The sequence below is a fragment of the Sceloporus occidentalis genome, unplaced genomic scaffold (genome assembly GCF_023333645.1).
Source record: "Sceloporus occidentalis isolate IW3139 unplaced genomic scaffold, rSceOcc1.0.p SCAF_86, whole genome shotgun sequence".
Lineage (NCBI taxonomy): Eukaryota > Metazoa > Chordata > Lepidosauria > Squamata > Phrynosomatidae > Sceloporus > Sceloporus occidentalis.
This window is the reverse complement of record NW_028317066.1, coordinates 960,279-982,176: the sequence shown is the minus strand read 5'-3', so window position 1 is coordinate 982,176 and position 21,898 is coordinate 960,279. Positions and strand designations below refer to the sequence as shown.

At 46.6% G+C, this 21,898-nt stretch overlaps 1 protein-coding gene across 1 annotated transcript; it reads left to right on the top strand.

The window, feature by feature from the left end:
* Nucleotides 1-14,645: 14,645 nt before the first annotated feature.
* Nucleotides 14,646-19,570, top strand: LOC149284969 (uncharacterized). Its single transcript, XM_089495903.1, has 3 exons — nucleotides 14,646-14,774; nucleotides 18,083-18,203; nucleotides 18,720-19,570. The coding sequence occupies exons 1-3, from the start codon at nucleotides 14,646-14,648 to the stop codon at nucleotides 19,568-19,570; spliced, it is 1,101 nt and encodes a 366-aa protein (XP_089352029.1).
* The last annotated feature ends 2,328 nt before the right edge of the window (nucleotides 19,571-21,898 follow it).

Sequence of the window (21,898 nt, the reverse complement as noted above, 5' to 3'; positions counted from 1 at the left end):
CCAGTAGAAGCAGAGCTGTGCAAGAAAACCCTCTCAGAAAAGACACACAAAGGGACACACTTCCTTCCTTTTGGCCCAAGGAGCCTGGTGTCCTTCTCCTCAGGGAGAGAAACAGGAGCCTCTCGGTTCAACTGAAGAGGCCTCAGAGAAGGTTCCGGAACATTATTCCCCACAGTCACAAGCAGCACTAAATGGCCACCGGAACACAAAATGGCTGCAAGAACACAAAATGGCCACTAGAACACAAAATGGCTGCCTCTCCCTCAGCGCTTGTCAGTTGGCAGTTGGAGGCCTTCAGGGACCCCAAAATGGAGGATGAAAGGTCCCCAAAGTCGGAAGGGACCCCAAACATGATTTCCAAACCTTAACAACACCTAAAAATTATTCTGATTCTTCTATTGAAAGTAGAAACCTGATCCCTCTACCTCAATACAATCAATAGTGGAAGATATTAATATTTTCTCCCCATCTAGGCAGCACAGAATCAATATCTATGGGACTGACAGGAGTAGATTGGGTCCCCTACTACAGCCCTACTACAGAGTCCTCACCATTGAGAAACAGCCTTGAGCAACTGGGGAACTGAGAGAAGCGGTTCCAGCTGCAGGACTGTTGGAGACTGCAATTCCCAGGATGAGCTGCATCCCTTTTGGTGCATTTTATGTACAGGGGCTGACTAAAGAGGAATACATTAAAGGCTCTATTGTTGACTGTTAAAATACACACTAAATGAAGTCATGGGAATATCAATAACGTACACGAAAATTTCCAGTCAAGTTTATAAATGTTGGGATCCTATGGATAAAGTTGCTCTTTCTTTGCTCCCAGAGACTGCCTTGTCCTGAGTCCTGGGGGATGCTAAGGCTCCCCTGGAGCAGGAGAGTGGGGCTCCATAGGGGTTTGAGGGATGCTCTGGTGGGGGATGCTGGGAACTGCAGTCCAACAATCTCTGCTGGGCCTTGCTTTGCCTTCTCCTCCTGAGCCAAAGCAAAAGAGGAAATCTTGCTGGAGGACTTTGTGGAGAAGGAAAGGTGTTTTCAGGGGGAAGCAGAAAAGTCAGTTTACATGCAGGCTGACCAGTTGTCCTCCTTTCCCAGGACATGTCCTACATTTCAGCCTTTTGTCCTGGAGGCGGCCCAAAAGGTCATCCATTTTTAGCCTAAGAAGCATGAATGTACATTTCTCTGAAGGTTTTTAGCTTTTATTTGGTCATGCATTCCATTTTCCTTGAAGTCTTCCACTTTGCAGTGCCCTGTCCTCCTTTGTGGGGAGGACATCTGGTCACCCGGCTTGAGGGTCTCTCCTCCAATAGAGCCATGGGGTCCAGAGGGAGGGCCAGTCGTGGGTCTCCAGGGCTGGTGTTAGGGTCCGGAGAAGGGAGGGAGAGGCTGGGAAGCCAGAACCTCAGAGTTTCTCCATGCAAAGCAGCTGCTCCAACCACTGGGCTATATTCCCTTCCCAATGGGTTCAGGGTTACAAAGCGGCTGCTGGCCTTTTGTCTTCTGAATCCTGCATGCATTGGTCACCTCTCCTGTGGCACAGTCCCACTTCTGCCCCACCACAGTCTTACGGAGAGGGCCCAGTTCGAGGGGGAGCTGAGGATTTCTGTTCAGACATTTCGTGAGAGATAATGTTTTAAAGAAAGCTTTTCCTCTGCTTTGGTTTTGTGGGAAAATACCAAATGTATAGCATTTCCCACCTTGGCAGGAGATGGGGCCAGATCTGTGGGGTCCCTAGGGTTGGTGTCACCCGGTTTGACCGCCTCCTCCTCCCATTTCACGCCATACAGACTTCTTAGTAGTGCTTTTTTCCCACTAATGTTACTTGAAAATCATAATTCCCATATTCCACTGAATGTAATGCTAATAGTTGTGAAATAAACAACTAGCAAAATTAAAATGATACCTTCAAATAACAATATCATAGGCACAACCTAAATGTATTTACAGATACATAGTGAAGATTTAGTGAAAATGTGATGTTTTAAAAGAAAAATTAAAAAGGAATTTATCAAAAAGTTCAATTCAAAACAAATTAAGATTAAAATGTTGAAGTTTTGTTCTTCCAGGCAGCAGAGCCCAGCTCCTCCATGACCTCCTTCTTGATCAGAGGAGGGGGATGAAGGGAAGACCGTGGCCACAATTACTTGGGGGGGGGTCCCTTAATGCCACGGACCAAGACCCCTCCTGGGAAGAAAGCATCCTTTGAGGCCCTTCATCCTTCCTCCCATGGCCCCCTTTCCCTCCTCCTCTCTCTCCTTCCTGACCCCCCACTAGGCCTGCCCCCCACAACTGCCATTCCTCTCCTTGAAATGGGAACTGGGGGATCTTCTTCTCTCCCTCCAAACTCCCAGCCTTTCCCTGCCCCCTCTTGCCCTTTGGACGACAGAGTGGAGGACTGGAGTCCTTTCAGGGGGGACGTTAATCATGCAGACCCCCTGCTCCTCCCCTCAGGCCCTTTCACTAAGAGCATCCATTAAAGAGCATTAAAGAACCATAGAGTCACAGGAGATTTGGAATAGACCACATGGCAAATGACAATGGAGGGCAGAAGGTGACAATGCCAAGGAAACTCCTCTGAGTCCCAGCCATAGTAACTCCTGGTAGTAAATAGTCCAGGGGGCTGAGGGGGTCTCCTCTCCCAAAGTGGGGTAGTAAAGACTAGTTCCCATGGGACTGTGGGCCCCCATTACCTCTTAGCAAATCTATGGAATACGCTGCCTCCAAGAGCATTGGAGGAGTCTCTGGCTGGATGGCCATCTCTTCGGAGGACTTGGAGGGCAGATTGGGGCTGACTGTTTGGCCCTTGGGGCTCCCTTCCAGCCCTAGAAGCCTATGAAGCCTACCTTACAAAATGGCCGTTGGAGCAGAAAAAGGTTGCCAAAACACAAAATGGCCACTGGAACACAAAAAGTTGCCAAAACACAAAATGTCCACTGGAACACAAAATGGCTACCAAAACACAAAATGGCTACTGGAACACAAAATGGCTGCCTATTCCTCAGTGCTTGGCAGTTGTCAGTTTGAGGCCTTCAGGGAGAGAGAGAGAGAGAGACTGAGGGGAAGAGAGGAAGGAAGTCCTGGAGGAAGGGGGTCTTGGGAGATAGAGAGCCTTCCTGAGATATTCGGGATTCGCTTCCGAAAAAAGGGGTTTCTGGCTTCATAAAGGATTTGGGGAAAACTGGATCTGAAAGAGAGTAGTCTTTTATCTTGCCAATGGGATTTAAAGTGTATTACCTGGACTTGATCTCCCAGCATCCACATGGCCAGAAAGAGGAGGGGTCCTACCCTGCAGTTAAGGACACTCCAATCTCTCTGAACTTAGGACTACAACTCCCATGTCTTCTTGACCAGAAACATTGGCAATATCTTTCTTTCTTTCTTTCTTTCTTTCTTTCTTTCTTTCTTTCTTTCTCCCTATCTGTCTTGTGAGGTGTGATTAAGCCCTATTAGTGGTGTTACTCCTCTTGTTGTCGTTGTGTGCCTCCAAGTTGTTTCTGATTTATGGCAACCCTAAGAGAAGTCTTTTGCATGCTTTTAATAACAATAACAACAACAATAATAATGTTTTTATACCCCTCTATTCAGCTAAAAGGCTTTCAAAGTGTCTTACAAATTGTTAATTAGACATTTAGACATTATAGCAGCCCTTCGCAGGATTTTCTTGGCAAGATTTGTCCAGAAGTGGTTTTGCAAGTGCCTCCTTATGAGGCTGAGAGAGTGTGACTTCTTGCCTAAGGTCACTTAGTGGGTTTCTGTGGCCAAGAGGGCATTCAAACCCTGGGCTCCAGTGTCATAGTCCAGTGCTCCAGCCACTAAACCATGCTGGCTCTTTCTTGAGGCTTTGTAGCTTTTTGTGGTGTGGCTCCAAGTCATTGCTGACTTCTGGGGAGCCTCTCCTTCGGGTTTTCTTGGCAAGAGTTGTTCAGAGGAGGTTTGCCATTGCCTTCCCTGAGGCTGAGAGAGTGTGACTTCTTGCCCAAGGGACCCAGCTGGTTTCATGGAGGAGTCGGGCACTGGACCCTGGCCTCCAGAGTTGTAACCGAACACTCAAACCACTGCACCACACTGCCTCCCATTCCCATGTACAACCTGTGAAATAACTGCAGACTTTTTTCTGTTCTTCATGGGTGTCTTCAAGTCTTTTCCAACTTATGGCGACCCTAAGGCAACCTTATCATGGGGTTTCCTTGGTATGTTTCTTCAGAGAGGGGTTGCCATTGCCATCCTCTGAGGCTGAGAGAGTGTGACTTGACAAGGTTCACCTAACTCCAAAACACACTGCAGCAATAATCCAATCTGATACCACTTTAACTGCCCTGGCTCAGTGTTCGGGAATTCTGGGAAATGTAGTTTTGTGAGACATTGAGCTTTCTCTGTCAGAGGGCTATGGTGCCTCAATAAACTCCAATTCCCAGGATTCCCTAGCACTGGGCCAGGGCAGTTAAAGTGCTCTCAAACTGGACTATTGCTGCCGTGTGTTTTGGACCTTTCTTGGCCGCAAACTGTCCATAGCCTGCAATGCATCTCCTAATTCTGTTGGCAGTCCCTCCCTCCCAACACTTTCTCATTTCCCCCAAAACCAGCGCAAAGCTGGCAGATGGAAAGAGGGTTTAAAGCAGCATTTAAATCTGCCATATTTGCTTTTAAAAGACTAAATGTCCCAAATGCTATTATCAGTTTTGTAGCTATTATTACAGAAAGACGTAGAGTGCAAACTCCTCAAGTACCTTTATTTTCTGGAGCGAGATGGGCTTTTCCAACTGACTCACTGTGATGATCTCCGGTGGTCCAAGCAGCCAAACTGCGGCCCTGTAATAATAATGGTAATAATAATAATAATAATAATAATAATTTTTACCCCTCTCTTCAGCTAAAAGGCGATTAGAGTGGCTTACAAATTGTTAGACATTTAGACATTATGGCTCTTAGCCCATCAGACCCTTAAATTCCTGAAATCACGCTGCCTCCATCCAGTGAATTATAAAAGGGTTTCCCTTAACCTACACTGGGACCGGTTAAGGAACCTTATTTCTACTTCTTTACTGATCTTTCCAAGCATCAACCGATCCAAGACACATGTAAAAGGAGCGTCGAGTAGTAGATACTCTAAGGAGGTATTTATTATAAATAACAAAATATAACTGAAATATAAGTCATACAAGATAATAAGAATCTTGCAGGTACAATATTTCTAAGTAGATAATGTTCAATTCATACAAGCTAAAAAATAATACATAAACCTAAGCATCCAATTCTGAGCCTAACTTCCAAGATCCACTCTTTCACTCTCTCTCTCTCGATCTCCAACCGACACAATTCCCCCAACTGTCTCTTGGTCTCTCAGGCCTTATATCTCCTTCTCACGGAAGCTTCCAGAAGAACCTTCATCTTGCTCTCTGATTGGTCAAGAGAGCCTTCTGTAGCAGTGATGTCACTCTGCATTTGCATAAACCTCCCTTTACTGCCTGAAGAAGACCTCCATTGACTGGAGCCCAGTCATTGCATTTTCCCAAGGCAAGGCTTGCACCTATTTCCCAATGTTGTTCTTGGAGTTTGCCTTCCAGTTGTTTCCAGGTCTTATGGTGACCTTATGGGAGCCTCTGAAGGGGTTTTCTTGGCAGGTTCCTTCAGAGTGGGTTTCCCATGGCCATCCTCTGAGGCTGAGAGAGTGTGACTTGCCCAAGGCTTCAGTTCTTTTGGGAGCCTTTTTGCTTTATCTTCTAGAAGGCAGCTGAAGTGTTGCTTCTTGCTCTGAAGGAGAGGAACCTTCTGGCATCCAAAAGACTAACATTCTCTGGAGTTATGTTTGATAATATGTATATATAGGATTGTAATACATGCTCATTTATTAAAAGGTTTATAGTGCATCTCATATCATAGAATCTCATAGATATGTCCCTTAATAGCAGTTAACCAAATTAAACAGTATATAAAACAAAAACATGAAACAAGCTAGACAAGAGACCTCCAGGCTGCACCTGGCCCTTTCGCGTTGGCGGCAGCAGTGGAGCTGCGGCCGTGAGGAGGCCAAGCTTCAGACTCCTCTCCGCTGCCGCCTCTGCCTCTGCGCGAGGGCTGGGTGCTGGCTGGAGGCTTCTTGGCCTCCAACACCCGAACCTGGCCCTTTTGTGCCAGCGGTCGCGGCAAGGAGGCTGAGGAGGCCTCTGGTATTGCTGCTTCACCACCTCGGCCTCCTCGTTGCCAAGGCCAGGGGAAAGGCCAGGTGTTGCTCCTGGAGGCCAAGAGGCCTTTCCCCCGGCAGTGTGCTGGCAGTGGAGAGGAGGCCAAGGAGCAGTGCCAGAGGCCTCCTCGGCCTCCTCTCCACTGGCGCCACAGCACAAGGGCCGGGTGGGGCTATTGGCGGAAGAGGGGGCGTGCAGGCTGAGGTGGAGAGGAGGCCTGTGGCGCTGCTCCTCTGCCTCCTCTTTGCTGCCACCGCTGCAATCACTGCCACCTCAGCAGAAGGGCTGGATGGTGGGCTGGAGGCCTCTTGGCCTCCAACACCCCAAAGCGGCATTTCCCCCGACTGTGGCGGTGAGGAGGGAAAAAGTTGCGGGGCAGTGGAGAGGGACTTTTGTTCCCAATGTTGGCGCGCGTGGACTTGAACATACGCAGATTTTGGCATATGCTGGCGGGGGGGGGGGTCTGGAACGGATCCGCTGCGTATACCAGGGGCCCAGTATATTCACAAGCAAAGGAGGGCCAAGAGAGCCCTGGAGAGCCTTGCCTTGGGGTGGCTTTGGATCTCTGGTGCTGCAACAAACTACAAATCCCAGGATTCCACAGGATGGAGCCAGGAGAGTTAACACCGTTTTGAACTGGAATATTTCTGCAGTGCAGATACAGCCTGAGCTGGTTGTGAAAGGGTAGAAGCACCCAAGTCTCATTTTTCCCCTCTTAATTATGGTTTTACTTTCAAAAACTAAGCACTTTGTTTTTCTGTCTAATCTTTATTTTGTTGTTTGTTTGTTTCATTATTGGTAATATGAGATGGTCTGGTTTGTCAACTTCCTTCATGCGTAAAGATCTCTGAATAAGAAAACTGGGGAGACTTTTAAAACCTCCCAAAGGAGCTACTTTTGGCCTTGTTTGGGGGGACTAGCCTCCTCTTAGAAGCTAAAGGGCCATGTTTGTGAAAAAGAAGAATAAGGCTTGTATTAAAACTATCCTCCCCATTTCTGATCCCTTTTAAAACCCAGGTTCCCCAGAAGAAGCAGAGCTGTGTAATAAGAAAACCTCTCAGAAATAGGGTTGCCATAAATCAAGACTTCCAAACCGGGACAAATGTAGGACAGAAGTTTCAAATGTAGGACACTTTTTTAAAAAAAAAATGGAGGACATGTGAAAAAAATTGATGATTTTTAAAAAAATGTTAATATAAATGCATGTTTCTTAGGCATGATCAAAATGGAGGCCAGATGGCAGAAATGTACTCCCCTTTCAGGCCAAATCACCCCCCTCCATTCCAAAACACACACAACAGCACATTTGGGCATTTCACGTGGCTTTACTTAACATGGCCTCTTGCATATTTCAGAGGCTTATTGCATCATCATCACCACACTATCATTGACAAAACAAGGGAGACTTGTTAGCATTACAAGCACCAAAAACACACAGAAAAGGCACTTGGGAAAAATGCACTTTAAAAAATAAAAAGCATGGCCACTCACCTCCCCCTCCCCCTCCCCCTCTTCATCCTCCTCCTCCTTTTCATCCTCCCCCTCCTCCTCCTCTTCATCCTCCTCCTCCTCCTCCGCGCCAAAAAAGGGCAAAGGAAATGGCCCTTTCTGGCTGCAGCCCAGCCCAACAGAAGAGGAGCTCCTCCTCCTGAGTCTGGCTGGCCAATGGGGGCAGACTGGGGCTGGGACAGCCCCGCCCCCTGCCAGCTCTCACAGGCTCCGGCCTGGAGAAGGGGCGGGCTGTTCAGCCCCAGCAGCAGGAGGAGGAGGAAGTCCTCCTCATTAGCTCTGCGGGTGGCTCCGCCTCCTCCCCCCCTTTCTGAGGCTCTGCCTCCTTAAAGGGACCAGCTCCCTTTTGAGGCAGGCGTGCGGCCAGGGCCCAGGCAGGCAAGTGGGCCAATTGCGCGCTTCTGCCGGCTGCGCCTGGGCAACTGCTCGGCACGGTCACGGAGGAGGCAGAGGAGGAGGTGGGTGGCCGGCCAGCCAGCCAGCCGCGCACAGCCCTGCAGGCCAGGGGGATGTGCTGGGGGAGGAGGAGGCTGGAGAAGGGTGGCTGGTGGCCAGAGGGAGCGTGCAGGGGGCGGAGGAGAAGGAGGAGGCAGAGGAGGAGGAGGCCGACGCGGAAGTGGGTGGCCGCCTGGCTGCATGAGCAGCCGCGGCCATAAGGAAGGCGTGTGCGGGGGCAGAAGTGGCTGCAGGCGGGGCAGACCCGCTTTGGGCATGAAACCGGACCGTGACCGTGCCAGCAACCCCAAAAGTGGGTTTGGCACGCCTGCAGCCGGGTTATGGCATCCCAATGGCTGCCAGAACACAAAATGGCTGCCTCTTCCTCAGCGCTTGGCAGTTGTCAGTTTGAGTCCTTCAGGGGAGAGAGAGAGACTGATGGGAAGAGAGGAAGGAGGTCCTGGAGGGAGATAGAGAGCCTTCCTGAAATATTCAGTGTTCGCTTCCTAACAAAGGGGTTTCTGGCCTCATAAAGGACTTGGGGCAAATTGGATCTGAAAGGCAGTAGTAGCCTTTTCTCTTGCCAATGGGATTTAAAATGCATTTCCTGGACTGGATTTCCTACAATCTACATACCCTGCAGTAAGGTCCCTCCAATAGCTCTGAATTGAGAACTACAACTCCCATGTCTTCTTGACCAGAAACATTGGCAATATCTTTCTTTCTTTCTTTCTTTCTTTCTTTCTTTCTTTCTCCCTGGCTGGTTTGTGAGGGTGATAAGCCCTGTAAGTGGCGTTACTCCTCTTGTTGTCATTGTGTGCCTCTGAGTTGTTTCTGATTTATAGCAACCCTAAGAGAAGTCTTTTGCATGCTTTTAATAATAATAATAATAATGTTTTTATACCCCTCTATTCAGCTAAAAGGCTTTCAAAGTCTTACAAATTATTAATTAGACATTTAGACATTATGGCAACCTTAAGGGAAGCTCTTCGTAGGCTTTTCTTGGCATGATTTGTTCAGAAGGGGTTTTGCAAGGGCCTCCCTCTGAGGCTGAGAAAGTGTGAATTCTTGCCTAAGGTCACTCAGTGGGTTTCTATGGCCAAGAGGGCATTCGAACTCTGGTCTCCAGGGTTATAGTCCAATGCTCCATCCACTAAACCACGCTGGCTCTTTCTTCAGGCTTTGCCGTTTTTTGTGGTGTGCCTCCAAGTCATTGCTGACTTCTGGGGAGCCTCTCCTGGGGTTTCCTTGGCAAGAGTTGTTCAGAGGAGGTTTGCCATTGCCTTCCCTGAGGCTGAGAGAGTGTGACTTGCCAAGGTTCACTTAAGTCCAAAACACACTGCAGCAATAATCCAATCTGATACCGCTTTAACTGCCCTGGATCAGTGCTAGGGAATTCTGGGAAATGTAGTTTTGTGGGACATTGAGCCTACTCTGTCAGAGACCTCTGGGGCCACAATAAACTCCAATTCCCAGGATTCCCTCGCACTGGGAAAGGGCAGTTAAAGCGCTCTCAAACTGGGCTATTGCTGCCGCATCTTTTGGGCCTTACTTGGGCACAAATTGCCCATAGCCTGCAATGCATCTCCTAATTCTGTTGGCAGTCCCTCCCTCCCAACACTTTCTCATTTCCACCCAAAACCAGCGCAAAGCTGGCAGATGGAAAGAGGTTTTAAAGCAGCATTTAAATCTGCCATATTTTATTAAAAGACTAAATGTCCCAAATGCTATTATCAGTTTTGTAGCTATTATTACAGAAAGACGTAGAGTGCAAACTCCTCAAGTACCTTTATTTTCTGGAGTGAGATGGGCTTTTCCAAGGCTTTCAGAGTGGATTACAAATTGTTAATTAGACATTTAGACATTAAAGCTCTCAGCCCAGCAGACCCTTAAATTCCTTAAATCTCGCTGCCATCATCCAGTGAATAATAAACGGATTTCCCTTAACCTACACTGGGACCAGTTAAGGAACCTTATTTCTCCTTCTTTACTGATCTTCCCAAGCATCAACCGAACCAAAACACGTGTAAAAGGAGCGTCGAGTAGTAGATACTCCAAGGAGGTATTTATTATAAATAACAAAATATAACTGAAATATAAGTCCTACAAAATATTAAGAATCTTTCAGGTACAATATTTGTAAGTATATAATATTCAGTTCATATAAGCTATTAAAATAATAAATAAACCTAAGTGTCCAATTCTGAGACTAACTTCCAAGATCCGCTCTTTAACTCTCTCTCTCGATCTCCAACCGACACAATTCCCCCAACTGTCTCTTGGTCTCTCAGGCCTTATATCTCCTTCTCACGGAAGCTTCCAGAAGGACCTTCATCTTGCTCTCTGATTGGTCAAGAGAGCCTTCCGTAGCAGTGATGTCATTCTGCATTTGCATAAACCTCCCTTTTCTGCCTGAAGAAGACCTCCATTGAATGAAGCCCAGTCATTACATTTGCCCAAGGCAAGGCTTGCCCCTATTTCCTGATGTTGTTCTTGGTGTCTGCCTTCCCGTTGTTTCCAGGTCTTATGGTGACCTTATGGGAGTCTCTGAAGGGGTTTTCTTGGCAGGTTTCTTCAGAGTGGGTTTCCCATGGCCATCCTCTGAGGCTGAGAGAGTGAGACTTGCCCAAGGCTTCAGTCCTTTTGGAAGCCTTTTTGCTTTATCTTCTAGAAGGCAGCTGAAGTGTTGCTTCTTGCTCTGAAGAATGAGAGGAACCTTGTGGCATCCAAAAGGCAAACACTCTCTGGAGTTATGTCTGATGATAAGTATATATAGGATTGCAATCCCTGTTCATTTATCTTGGCCTCCAACACACCTTTTGTGCCAGTGGTGGCGGCAAGGAGGGGAAAAGTTGGGGAGGAGAGGAGAGGGACTTTTGTTCCCAATGTCGGTGTGCATACTTGAGCATACGCAGATTTTGGTATACGTGGGGGGGGGGGGGCGGAACGTATACCAGGGGCCCACTGTATTCGCAAGCAAAGGAGGGCCAAGAGAGCCCTGGAGAGCCTTGCCTTGCGGTGGCTCTGGATGTCTGGTGCAGCAACAAACTACAAATCCCAGGATTCCACAGGATGGAGCCAGGAGAGTTAACACAGTTTCGAATTGGAATATTTCTGCAGTGCAGATGCAGCCTGAGCTGGATGTAAAAGGGTCAAAGCACCCAGGTCTGCTTTTTCCCCTCTTAATAATGGTTTTACTTTCAAAAACTAAGCACTTTGTTTTTCTGTCTAATCCTTATTTTTGTTGATGTTTGTTTGTTTCATTCTTGGTAATATGAGATGGTCTGGTTTGTCAACTTCCTTCATGAGTAACAATCTCTTAATAAGAAAACTGGGGAGACTTGTAAAACCTCCCAAAGGAGCTACTTTTGGCCTTTTTGGGGGGACAAGCCTCCTCTTAGAAGCCAAAGCCCAATGTTTATGAAGGATAATAATAAGGCTTGTATTAAAAATATCCTCCCCATTTCTGATCCCTTTTAAAACCCATGTTTCCCTGTAGGAGGAGAGCTGTATAAGAAAATGCTATCTGAAAAGACACACAGAGAGACAGACTTTCTTCCTTTTTGCCCAAGGAGCCTGGCCTCCTTCTGACTCTGGAGCCTCAGGAGAGAAAGAGAAGCCTCTGTTCAACTGAGGCCTCAGAGAAGGTTCCAAAATATTATTCCCCACAGTCACAAGCAGCACAAAATGGCCGCTGGAACACAAAATGGCCGCCTCTTCGTCAGCGCTTGGCAGTTGGCAATTTGAGGCCTTCAGGGAAGAGAGAGAGACTGAGGGGAAGAATGGAAAGCAGGTCCTGCAGAAATAAGGCACTTTGATACTGCTTCAACCTCTCATTGCTATGGAATCCGGGTTTTTTTCCTTTGGGACACTTAGCCTTCTCTGCCATAGAGCTCTAGTGCTGCAACAAACTACAAATCCCAGGATTCCACTGAATGGAGCCAGGAAAGCTAAAGCGATTTCAAACTGAATTATTTCTTCAGTACAGATACAGCCAGAGTCAGTTGTAAAAGTGTAGAAGCACCAAAGCCTGATTTTTACCCTTTAATATGGTTTTACTTTTTAAAAGATAAGCAGTTTGTTTTTCTGTCTAATCCTTTTTTTTTTTTTTTGTTATTCTTGTTTGTTTGTTTGTTTGTTTGTTTGTTTCATTCTTGGAAATATGAGATGGTCTGGTCTGCCTCCTTCCTTCTTGCCTGCAAGTCCCTTAATAAGAAAAGGGAGGAGATTTTTAAAACCTCCCAAAGGTGCTACTTTTGGCCTCCTCTTAGAAGCCAAAGCCCAATGTTTGTGAAGAATAACATGGCTTCTATTAAAACCATCCTCCCCATTTCTGTATAAGAAACCCCTCTCTGGAAAGAGACACAAAAGACACACCAAGAAACACACTGACTCCCTTTTGGCCCAAGGAACCTGGCCTCCTTCTCTCTCTGGAGCCTCAGGAGAGAAAGAGGAGGCTCTATTCAACTGAGGCTTCAGAGAAGGTTCTGGAATATTATTCCCCACAGTCACAAGCAGCAGAAAATGGCCGCCAGAACACAAAATGGCTGCCTCTGGCTCAGCACTTGGCAGGTGGAGGCCTTTAGGGAATCCCTAATGCAAGATCAAAGGGCTGCAAAGTCAGAAGGGACCCCAAAAAGGGTGGCCAGAGGCCTGGACTGCAAAGGACCTCCCTTATTAACCACTTCTGAGACTAGAAAAAGATGGAGGCTTTTAAGTTCTGCAGAGTTCTTTTGGTCTAGAGAGGCTGAAATGGGGAAGGCGAGGACCGAAAGTCCCAAATGGGGTTAAGACACACTGCTTTAATTAGTGCCAACTGAGTTTGAAGCAAAGTCATTTGACCTCCATAAAATGGGAAGAGAAGAAAATCTGAGAGCCCTAGATTTGGAAATGATCCCCCAAGAGCCATCCAGTCCAGCCTCCTTCTGCCATGCTGGAATACACAGACTCCTAGACCCCCAAGGGCCATCCAGTCCAGCCTCCTTCTGCCATGCAGGAATATACAGACTCCTAGACCCCCAAGGGCCATCCAGTCCAGCCTCCTTCTGCCATGCAGGAATACACAGAATCCTAGACCCCCAAGGGCCATCCAGTCCAGCCTCCTTCTGCCATGCAGGAATACACAGAATCCTAGACCCCCAAGGGCCATCCAGTCCAGCCTCCTTCTGCCATGCAGGAATACACAGAATCCTAGACCCCCAAGGGCCATCCAGTCCAGCCTCCTTCTGCCATGCTGGAATACACAGAATCCTAGACCCCCAAGGGCCATCCAGTCCAGCCTCCTTCTGCCATGCAGGAATACACAGAATCCTAGACCATGAAGGGCCATCCAGTCCAGCCTCCTTCTGCCATGCAGGAATACACAGAATCCTAGACCCCCAAGGGCCATCCAGTCCAGCCTCCTTCTGCCATGCAGGAATACACAGAGTCCTAAACCCCCAAGGGCCATCCAGTCCAGCCTCCTTCTGCCATGCAGGAATACACAGAATCCTAGACCTCCAAGGGCCATCCAGTCCAGCCTCCTTCTGCCATGCAGGAATACACAGAATCCCAGACCCCAAGGGCCATCCAGTCCAGCCTCCTTCTGCCATGCAGGAATACACAGAGTCCTAGACCCCCAAGGGCCATCCAGTCCAGCCTCCTTCTGCCATGCAGGAATACACAGAGTCCTAGACCTCCAAGGGCCATCCAGTCCAGCCTCCTTCTGCCATGCAGGAATACACAGCATTCTAGAGTTGGGGGAGATCCTGGCAGGGAGGGCAGCAAAAAGAGATCCTTAGAAGGAGGGAGGATGTTGAGAGATATAGTTCTGGAAATCACGTTGTTAAAGACTCCTTGGTTTTTTGCCTTTGCCACCCTCTGAAGCTGAGCGAATGAGATCTGAACTCTGGTCTCCAGAGTCCTAGTCCAGCACCAAAAGGCTTCCTCTGAGCACTGTATTTCCAGGAAACCAAATCATGTCCTGGGTAACTCTGGAGCCCAGGGTTTGAGTACAGGCTTGGCTGTATAAACCCAGTGGATGAACTGGGGCAATAAGCCACACTCTCTCAGCCGTCAGTGGATGGATATGATGGCAAAACCACTCTGAAGAAATCTTGCCAAGGCACACTGCAACAACAACAACAACAACATGCTTGTCCTGACCTCAGTGAGACTTGCTTGTGAATAGACAGGTGCAGTCTTGTTCTGAACGTGTGCATATGTAGATCCGCTGGTACTACTGGATCCTTATATCCACAGATTTATAGCAGGATCAAACCTATCTCCTCACCAAAGACTCTGACTGAGATCAGTGTTTACATTTGAGCCTGGTGGCCTTAAAATGGATCCTAGATCCGAAATAGTCCCTCCAGAAAAGGGGCAGATGTCTCCTGCCCATCCTGTCCTTGGATCAATTCTTACATTCCAAGATTTAGTCTGGGGAGGAGGTCTGTCCCTGCCCTCCTCTGAGGCTGAGAGAGTGTGACTTCTCCAGGGAAGAAATGAATCCTAACCTTCCCATCAACTTCAGGGCTTAATGGCTGGGATCAAGGGAGCCACCATGGGCTTGAGCCTCTGCCCAACCGTTGCCTCTGCCAAGAAGGCAGTGGCCGGTGGCTGGGGCACTGTTGACCTTTCCATCATCAAGTGCTCCATGGCTGCTGCAGTGTGAAAAGCTGGGGGCACCCTTGGCTGAGCAATTCTTGTCACTACTGTGCTCTGAGGCTGAGAGAGTGTGACTTGCCAAGGGCAAGACTTGCACCTATTTCCCAATATTGTGACTGGTGTGTGTGTGCCTTCCAGTTGTATCCAGGTCTTATGGTGACCTTATGGGAGTCTCTGAAGAGCTTTTCATGGCAGGTTTCTTCAGAGTGGGTTTCCCATGGCTATCCTCTGAGGCTGAGAGAGTGAGAATTGCCCAAGGCTTCAGTTCTTTTGGAAGCCTTTTTGCTTTATCTTGAGAAGGCAGCTGAGGTGTTGCTTCTTGCTCTGAAGAAGGAGAGGAACCTTCTGGCATCCAAAAGGCTAACACTCTATGGAGTTATGTCTGATAATATGAATATATAGGATTGAAATCTGAAAAGACACACAAAAGACACACAAAGAGACACACTTCCTTCCTTTTGGCCCAAGGAGCTGGGTCTCCTTATCACTCTAAAGCCTCAGGGAGAGAAAGAGAAACCAATGGTCAGTTCAACTGAGGCCTCAGAGAGAAGGTTCTGGAACATTCCCCACAGTCACAAGCAGCACACAAAATGGCTGCCAGAACACAAAATGGACGCCAGAACACAAAATGTGAGTCTGGAGCAGTGGGCGGGGTTTTCCAGCTGCTCTGCCCCCATTGGCCAGCTTCAAGAAGAGGAGGAGCTTCTGCTTCTCTATTTAGCTCTGCGCACGGAAGAGTGACTGAGGAGAGAAGCAGTGTCAGAGGGAGAAAGAGACAGGCAGAGAGGGAGGGAGGAAGGAAGGAGGAGAGAGGAGCAGAGTGTAAGAGAGAGAAAGAGACAGACAGAGAGGGAGGGAGAGGAAGGAAGGAAGGAAGGAAGGAAGGAAGGAAGGAGAGAGGAGCAGAGTGTAAGAGAGAGAAAGAGACAGACAGAGAGGGAGGAAGGAAGGAAGGAAGGAGAGAGGAGCAGAGTGTAAGAGAGAGAAAGAGACAGACAGAGAGGGAGGAAGGAAGGAAGGAGGAGAGAGGAGCAGAGTGTAAGAGAGAGAAAGAGACAGACAGAGAGGGAGGAAGGAAGGAAGGAAGGAGAGAGGAGCAGAGTGTAAGAGAGAGAAAGAGACAGACAGAGAGGGAGGAAGGAGTGAGGTGAGTGAAGTGACAGCAGAGGGACAAGGCCTGGAACCACTAGGCTTCACTGCTGTGCTGAGGTCTGGCTGGGCCTGGCTTGTGTCTACTGCTGGTGCTTCTCTTTGTCCACTGCCATTAAGGTTGGGAGGAATGAGGCCCAGCAGTCCTTCTAGGCAAGGCCCACTCTCTCTGAAGGTGGGAGAGTGGGACTCCCCAAAGGGGATTTCAATGCTTTTAATGGTGGCTCTGACACTGTAGCAAAGATGATGATGATGATGATGATTATATTATCAGGCCTGGGGGGGGGGGTGAGGATGGAGCTGCCATCAGACCTTAATCATCATTAATGCCACACCCCCACGTTCATTCTGAGGCAGAGGCATCCTGTTTCTGTTCCGGCAGCCATTTTGTTTTCTGGCGGCCATTTTGTCTTCTGGCAGCCATTTTGTGCTTCTTCTGACTGTGGGGAATAATCTTCCAGAACCTTCTCTGAGGCCTCCTCAGTTGAACTGAGAGACTCCTCTTTCTCTCCCTGAGACTTCAGAGCCAGAAGGAGGCCAGGCTCCTTGGGCCAAAAGGGAGTCAGTGTGTTTCTTGGTGTGTCTTTTGTGTCTCTTTCCTGAGAGGGTTTTTTTATACAGAAATGGGGAGCATGGTTTTCATACAAGCCTTATTCTTCTTCTTCACAAATCTGGCTTTGGCTCCTAAGAGGAGGCTTGCCCCCCAAAAAAGGCCAAAAGGAGCTCCTTTGGGAGGTTTTAAAAGTCTTCTGACTTTTCTTATTAAGAGATTTTCAGGCAAGAAGGAAGGAGGCAGACCAGACCATCTCATATTACCAAGAATGCAACAAACAAACATACAAACAAACAAGAAGAACAAAAATAAGAATTAGACAGAAAAGTAAACTGTTTATTTCTTTTAAAGGAATTATTTCCTGTTCTAGATCAGAGTCTGATTTGCAAATACCGTATTGTTTTTTATCCATTAGGAAGAGCTTTTTTAATTGTCTGCCAAAGAACCATGAAAGAACAAGACACGAGAAGATCATTAGGATCTTCTCGTGTCTTTATTCTATAACCAGTTCTATCTGTTTGCATTGATTCTTTATAGGAGATCCAATTTGCGTCCTTTTTTGAATCTCTGGTCTCTTTTCTCAGGAACTTCATCTCGGCCCCCTTGGACACAGCTTTGGGGCCTCTCTTGCTGGAAGTGACCCAAGTGCAAGACCACCAGGACCCCTGCCCACCTGATGGCCGACACAGAGGCCAAGCGGAAGAAGTTGGGCTGCAACAGAAAGAGGCTGCCCAGGAACAACAACTCTTTGGTGAGTCACTATCCTATTAGCGTCATCTGTGTCACTGCTGGGCCAATTTATGAAAGGAAGCAAATAAAATACTGTTGGAGTTTGGCAGAGACAGTCCTGGTTAATCCTCTGTCACCCCACTTTTTCAGGGGCTTTTCAAATGTTCTGGTTTCTGTCTCCTATTACTACTTTCCCCCGTCTTCAGTCACTTCAATTTCTGCATAAAGTGTGCAAAGGAGTTTGCACCCCATCCACTCAAAAGTGGGGAGAGGAGAAGACAGAAAGGGTCAGGGACTTTCCTTTGCTAGGAGTCTGAGGCAAAAGCAAACTGCTGTGCCCTTTCCCGCTTGTGGGATCTTCCTCATAAACAACTTTGACCATCTTCACCACTTTCTGGTTTTCCTTTTCCACATGTGTCTTGTTTTTCCCAGCTGTGAAACATTGGGTGATATGGGAGAATATCACTGGATATAAAGTGGGGGTGGCCCCATGGCCCTCAAGCCCACAGTGCTCCCCAGAACTGCTTTTTAAACATTACATTTGCCTCTGAAATTTGGCAACAAATTGCTAAATCCACTATAATCTTTGGTGGCTAAATGTACTGTATGTGTTGGGACAGTCAGTATCCTAATCCATCATCAATATCCCAGCCATGGCCTAAATTATATTGATTAATATATTGTATATTATATTGAAAGAATTTGAGACAAACTGGATTTCAAAGGCAGTAGCTTTTTTCTTGCTGACAGAATTTAAAGTTTATTTCCTGGACTAAATTCTTAGGTGATCAAATAATTTTTGGGATGCTTCATGTGCTCCCCCCCCCCTTTTTTTTTTTTTTAGTCATTCTCTGAATGAGGGCTATTTTCTGTTGCAGGTGACCTTTGCAGATGTGGCGGTATATTTCACTGAGGATGAATGGAAACTATTGACAAAGAAGCAGAGACTTATGTACAATTATGTGATGATGGAGAATTACAAAAATGTGACCTATGTGGGTAAGGAAGCTGAATTCATTGCCCTTCCTATACTTCACAATCTCTTGTACACACAACTCCAACCCACATCAATCCACATGTGAGCTGTATACTGTATTGGTTGTGAGGCATCTCCTGGTGCCACACAGCATGAAGCATCCTCTGCAGTTAGCTTGCATCATGCCATGTGCTCTGACTCAACACTCTATGGCAGTCTCACAGGAAATGATGCCACTTTTCAATCAAAGTATTTTTACATATATATATTGGAATATTTTTCAACTGCCTGATTATCTGCTTCTACTGATTTCCTCATGACAGTTCCCCTTCAATTTCTTCTTTGGTAGCTCTGAATAAGGATACAGTCATTATATGGATTTGGGGCATCCAGAACAGTGTCATGCTCAGGTCACTCACACCAACATTATTAATTTAACCTCAAATAGGGAGGGATGAATGTGGGGCTAAATCTTGGGGTAACCCTTTCCTTTCTTAACACTGAGATTCAGTCTTGTCTGTCATTGTCCTCCTTTACAGAAGAATTTGTCAGGCATCAGAGAGTCCACACAAGAGAGAATCCATACAAATGCCAGCATTGCGGGAAATGTTTTTCTTGGAAGTCAAACCTAGTGATGCATCAGAGAGTCCACACAGGAGAGAAGCCATACAAATGCCAGCATTGTGGGAAAGGTTTTTCTCAGAAGTCACACCTATTGGCACATGAGAGAGTCCACACAGGAGAGAAGCCATACAAATGCCAGCATTGTGGGAAATGTTTTTCTCGGAAGTCACACCTATTGGCACATGAGAGAGTCCACACAGGAGAGAAGCCATACAAATGCCAGCATTGTGGGAAAGGTTTTGTTTCAAAGTCACACCTAGTGACACATCAGAGACTCCACACAGGAGAGAAGCCATACAAATGCCAGCATTGTGGGAAATGTTTTTCTTGGAAGTCACACCTATTGGCACATGAGAGAGTCCACACAGGAGAGAAGCCATACAAATGCCAGCGTTGTTGGAAATGTTTTTCTTCCAAGTCATACCTATTGGCACATGAGAGAGTCCACACAGGAGAGAAGCCATACAAATGCCAGCATTGTGGGAAAGGTTTTGTTTCAAAGTCACACCTAGTGACACATCAGAGACTCCACACAGGAGAGAAGCCATACAAATGCCAGCATTGTGGGAAATGTTTTTCTCGGAAGTCACACCTATTGGCACATGAGAGAGTCCACACAGGAGAGAAGCCATACAAATGCCAGCGTTGTTGGAAATGTTTTTCTTCCAAGTCATACCTATTGGCACATCAGAGAGCCCACACAGGAGAGAACCCAAACAAATGCCAGCATTGTGGGAAATCTTGGAGTAACACTTTCCTCTCTTAAAACTGAGATTCAGTCTTGTCTGTCATTGTCCTCCTTTACAGAAGAATTTGTCAGGCATGAGAGAGTCCACACAAGAAAGAAGTCACATAGATGCCAGCATTGTGGAAAATGTTTTTCTTCAAATGCACACCTAGTGATACATCAGAGAGTCCACACAGGAGAGAACCCAAACAAATGCCAGGATTGTGGGAAATGTTTTTCTTCCACGTCATACCTATTGGTACATCAGAGAGTCCACACAGGAGAGAAGCCATACAAATGCCAGGATTGTGGGAAATGTTTTTCTTCCAAGTCATACCTATTGGCACATCAGAGAGTCCACACAGGAGAGAACCCAAACAAATGCCAGGATTGTGGGAAATGTTTTTCTTCCACGTCATACCTATTGGCACATCAGAGAGTCCACACAGGAGAGAAACCACACAAATGCCAGCATTGTGGGAAATGTTTTTCTTCAAAGTCACACCTAGTGAGACATCAGAGACTCCACACAGGAGAGAAGCCACACAAATTCCAGAAATGAACTAACATTATATTTATCAAGAAGCAAAACAAAGAATATATTTTAAATCTTGTGGTGATAAGAAAAAGCCCTTGTGATTCCGTGTGTTAGGTTTGTGTGTCCATCTGCCTGTTTATGTTTTTCAATTATATTTTGTTATTTTGAGGTTTTAATTGCCTTTATTATAGATTATTGCTTTCGTTTATAAATTTGAGTGGGGATCATGGTGGTGGAATAGGTTAGTTAAACAGAGGGGTGGGATTGGCTATAGCTGGTTAGAATAGTTATGGGAATGATAGCATTTGGAATTTGTTCGATGTTGGCTGAAGAAAGTTGGGGACAGGTATTAACAGAAAGGGCTAGTTTGTGAGAATGGCAAAGGGGGCCTTGTTATCTGTGGGACATAGATCTGTGGGAATTGGAAGTGGGGGCCAGGTTTGGACGGGTGTGATGTTTTAGGTTTTGGGGTTTTAATGTTTGGTTTGGGGAGGGCAGCTCTGACTTAAAGACTGAATTTCTGATTATGTGTTTGAAATAAAGTTTTTGTTGTTTCAACACACTGGACTCATTGGTGTACAGAAATTCTGCATTTGCACAAAATGTACCCTTTCTTCTCTCCTCAGCCCTCAGCTCCATTCCCAGCCATAAAAACAGAGGCAAACACACATATATACTCAGAGAGACAGAGCTATATGTACAAAGCAGAGCCTTCCCAGCCTTTCCCTCCTGAGTCCAGCTCCGCAGCTTGGGCTCCATTCCGGAAGGAAGGAAAAAAGGCCGTAGTCCTTCCCTTCTTCCAAAGGCCGACAATGGAATAAACAGCAGCAGCAGCAAAGGCCTTACGATCCCTGTGCATGCTGAGAAGGGGTCGTTGGGGCATCTGAAAGGAATGAAAGTGCCAAGGGAAGAGAAGCATAAAGGGACTGCTGAAGTCGGGGGGGGGGGGGATCTGGGACCTATTTCAGGCACCTTACTCCTGGAACCCATTATTAGAGCCTTCCACAGCTAACTATGATACTTTAAATGACTATTTCACAGATAATGTCTCTCAGATAAGAGCCAAATTGGGCGTCAGCATTATTGTGGAGGCTATAAGTGAGGTGTCCATGAGTAAGATCATACTGGATCAATTTGAATCTGAGTACTGATGATGTGGACAAGCTCCTTGGAAATGTGAAGAGGAGGACTTGCCCTCCCGACCCTTGCCCTTTTTATATCACCTGAGATATATCATATATGCATCTCTTAGTTAGGGCTATTTTCCATCATGCTTAAAAGAAGCGGTGCTACGGCCGTTTATGGAAAAGCCCTCCCTAGATCCCTTGGACATGAACAATTACAGACCGGTCTCCCATCTTCCATTTCTAACCAACATAATTTTGAGGGCAGTTGCTCTTCATCTCCAAGCGGTCTTGGATGAAACAGATTATCTGGACCTATTTCAAACTGGCCTCAGGATGGGATACGGAGTCGAAACTGTTATGGTTGCCTTAGTAAATGATCTTTGCTTCAAGGTGGGATGTAACATACCAAACTTTAAGCTGTATTATTATGCAGCTTGTTTCAAATGGTTAGAAGAATGGTTCAAATTAGAAAACAAGAATTTATTGAATATAGAAAAAGCTAACCTGAATACTGGTATCCATGCATATATGTGGTATACAAAACCAAAATATAATAATGCTTTTAACCATCATGTTATAAGAAGATCATTGCTTAAAGTATGGTATAAAATAAGACATCAATTTTGGGTGTCACTGCAAGAAGCCTATTACAATAGAACAAAGGACAAAGATACTTCATGGCTAAGATATGGAGATTTAATA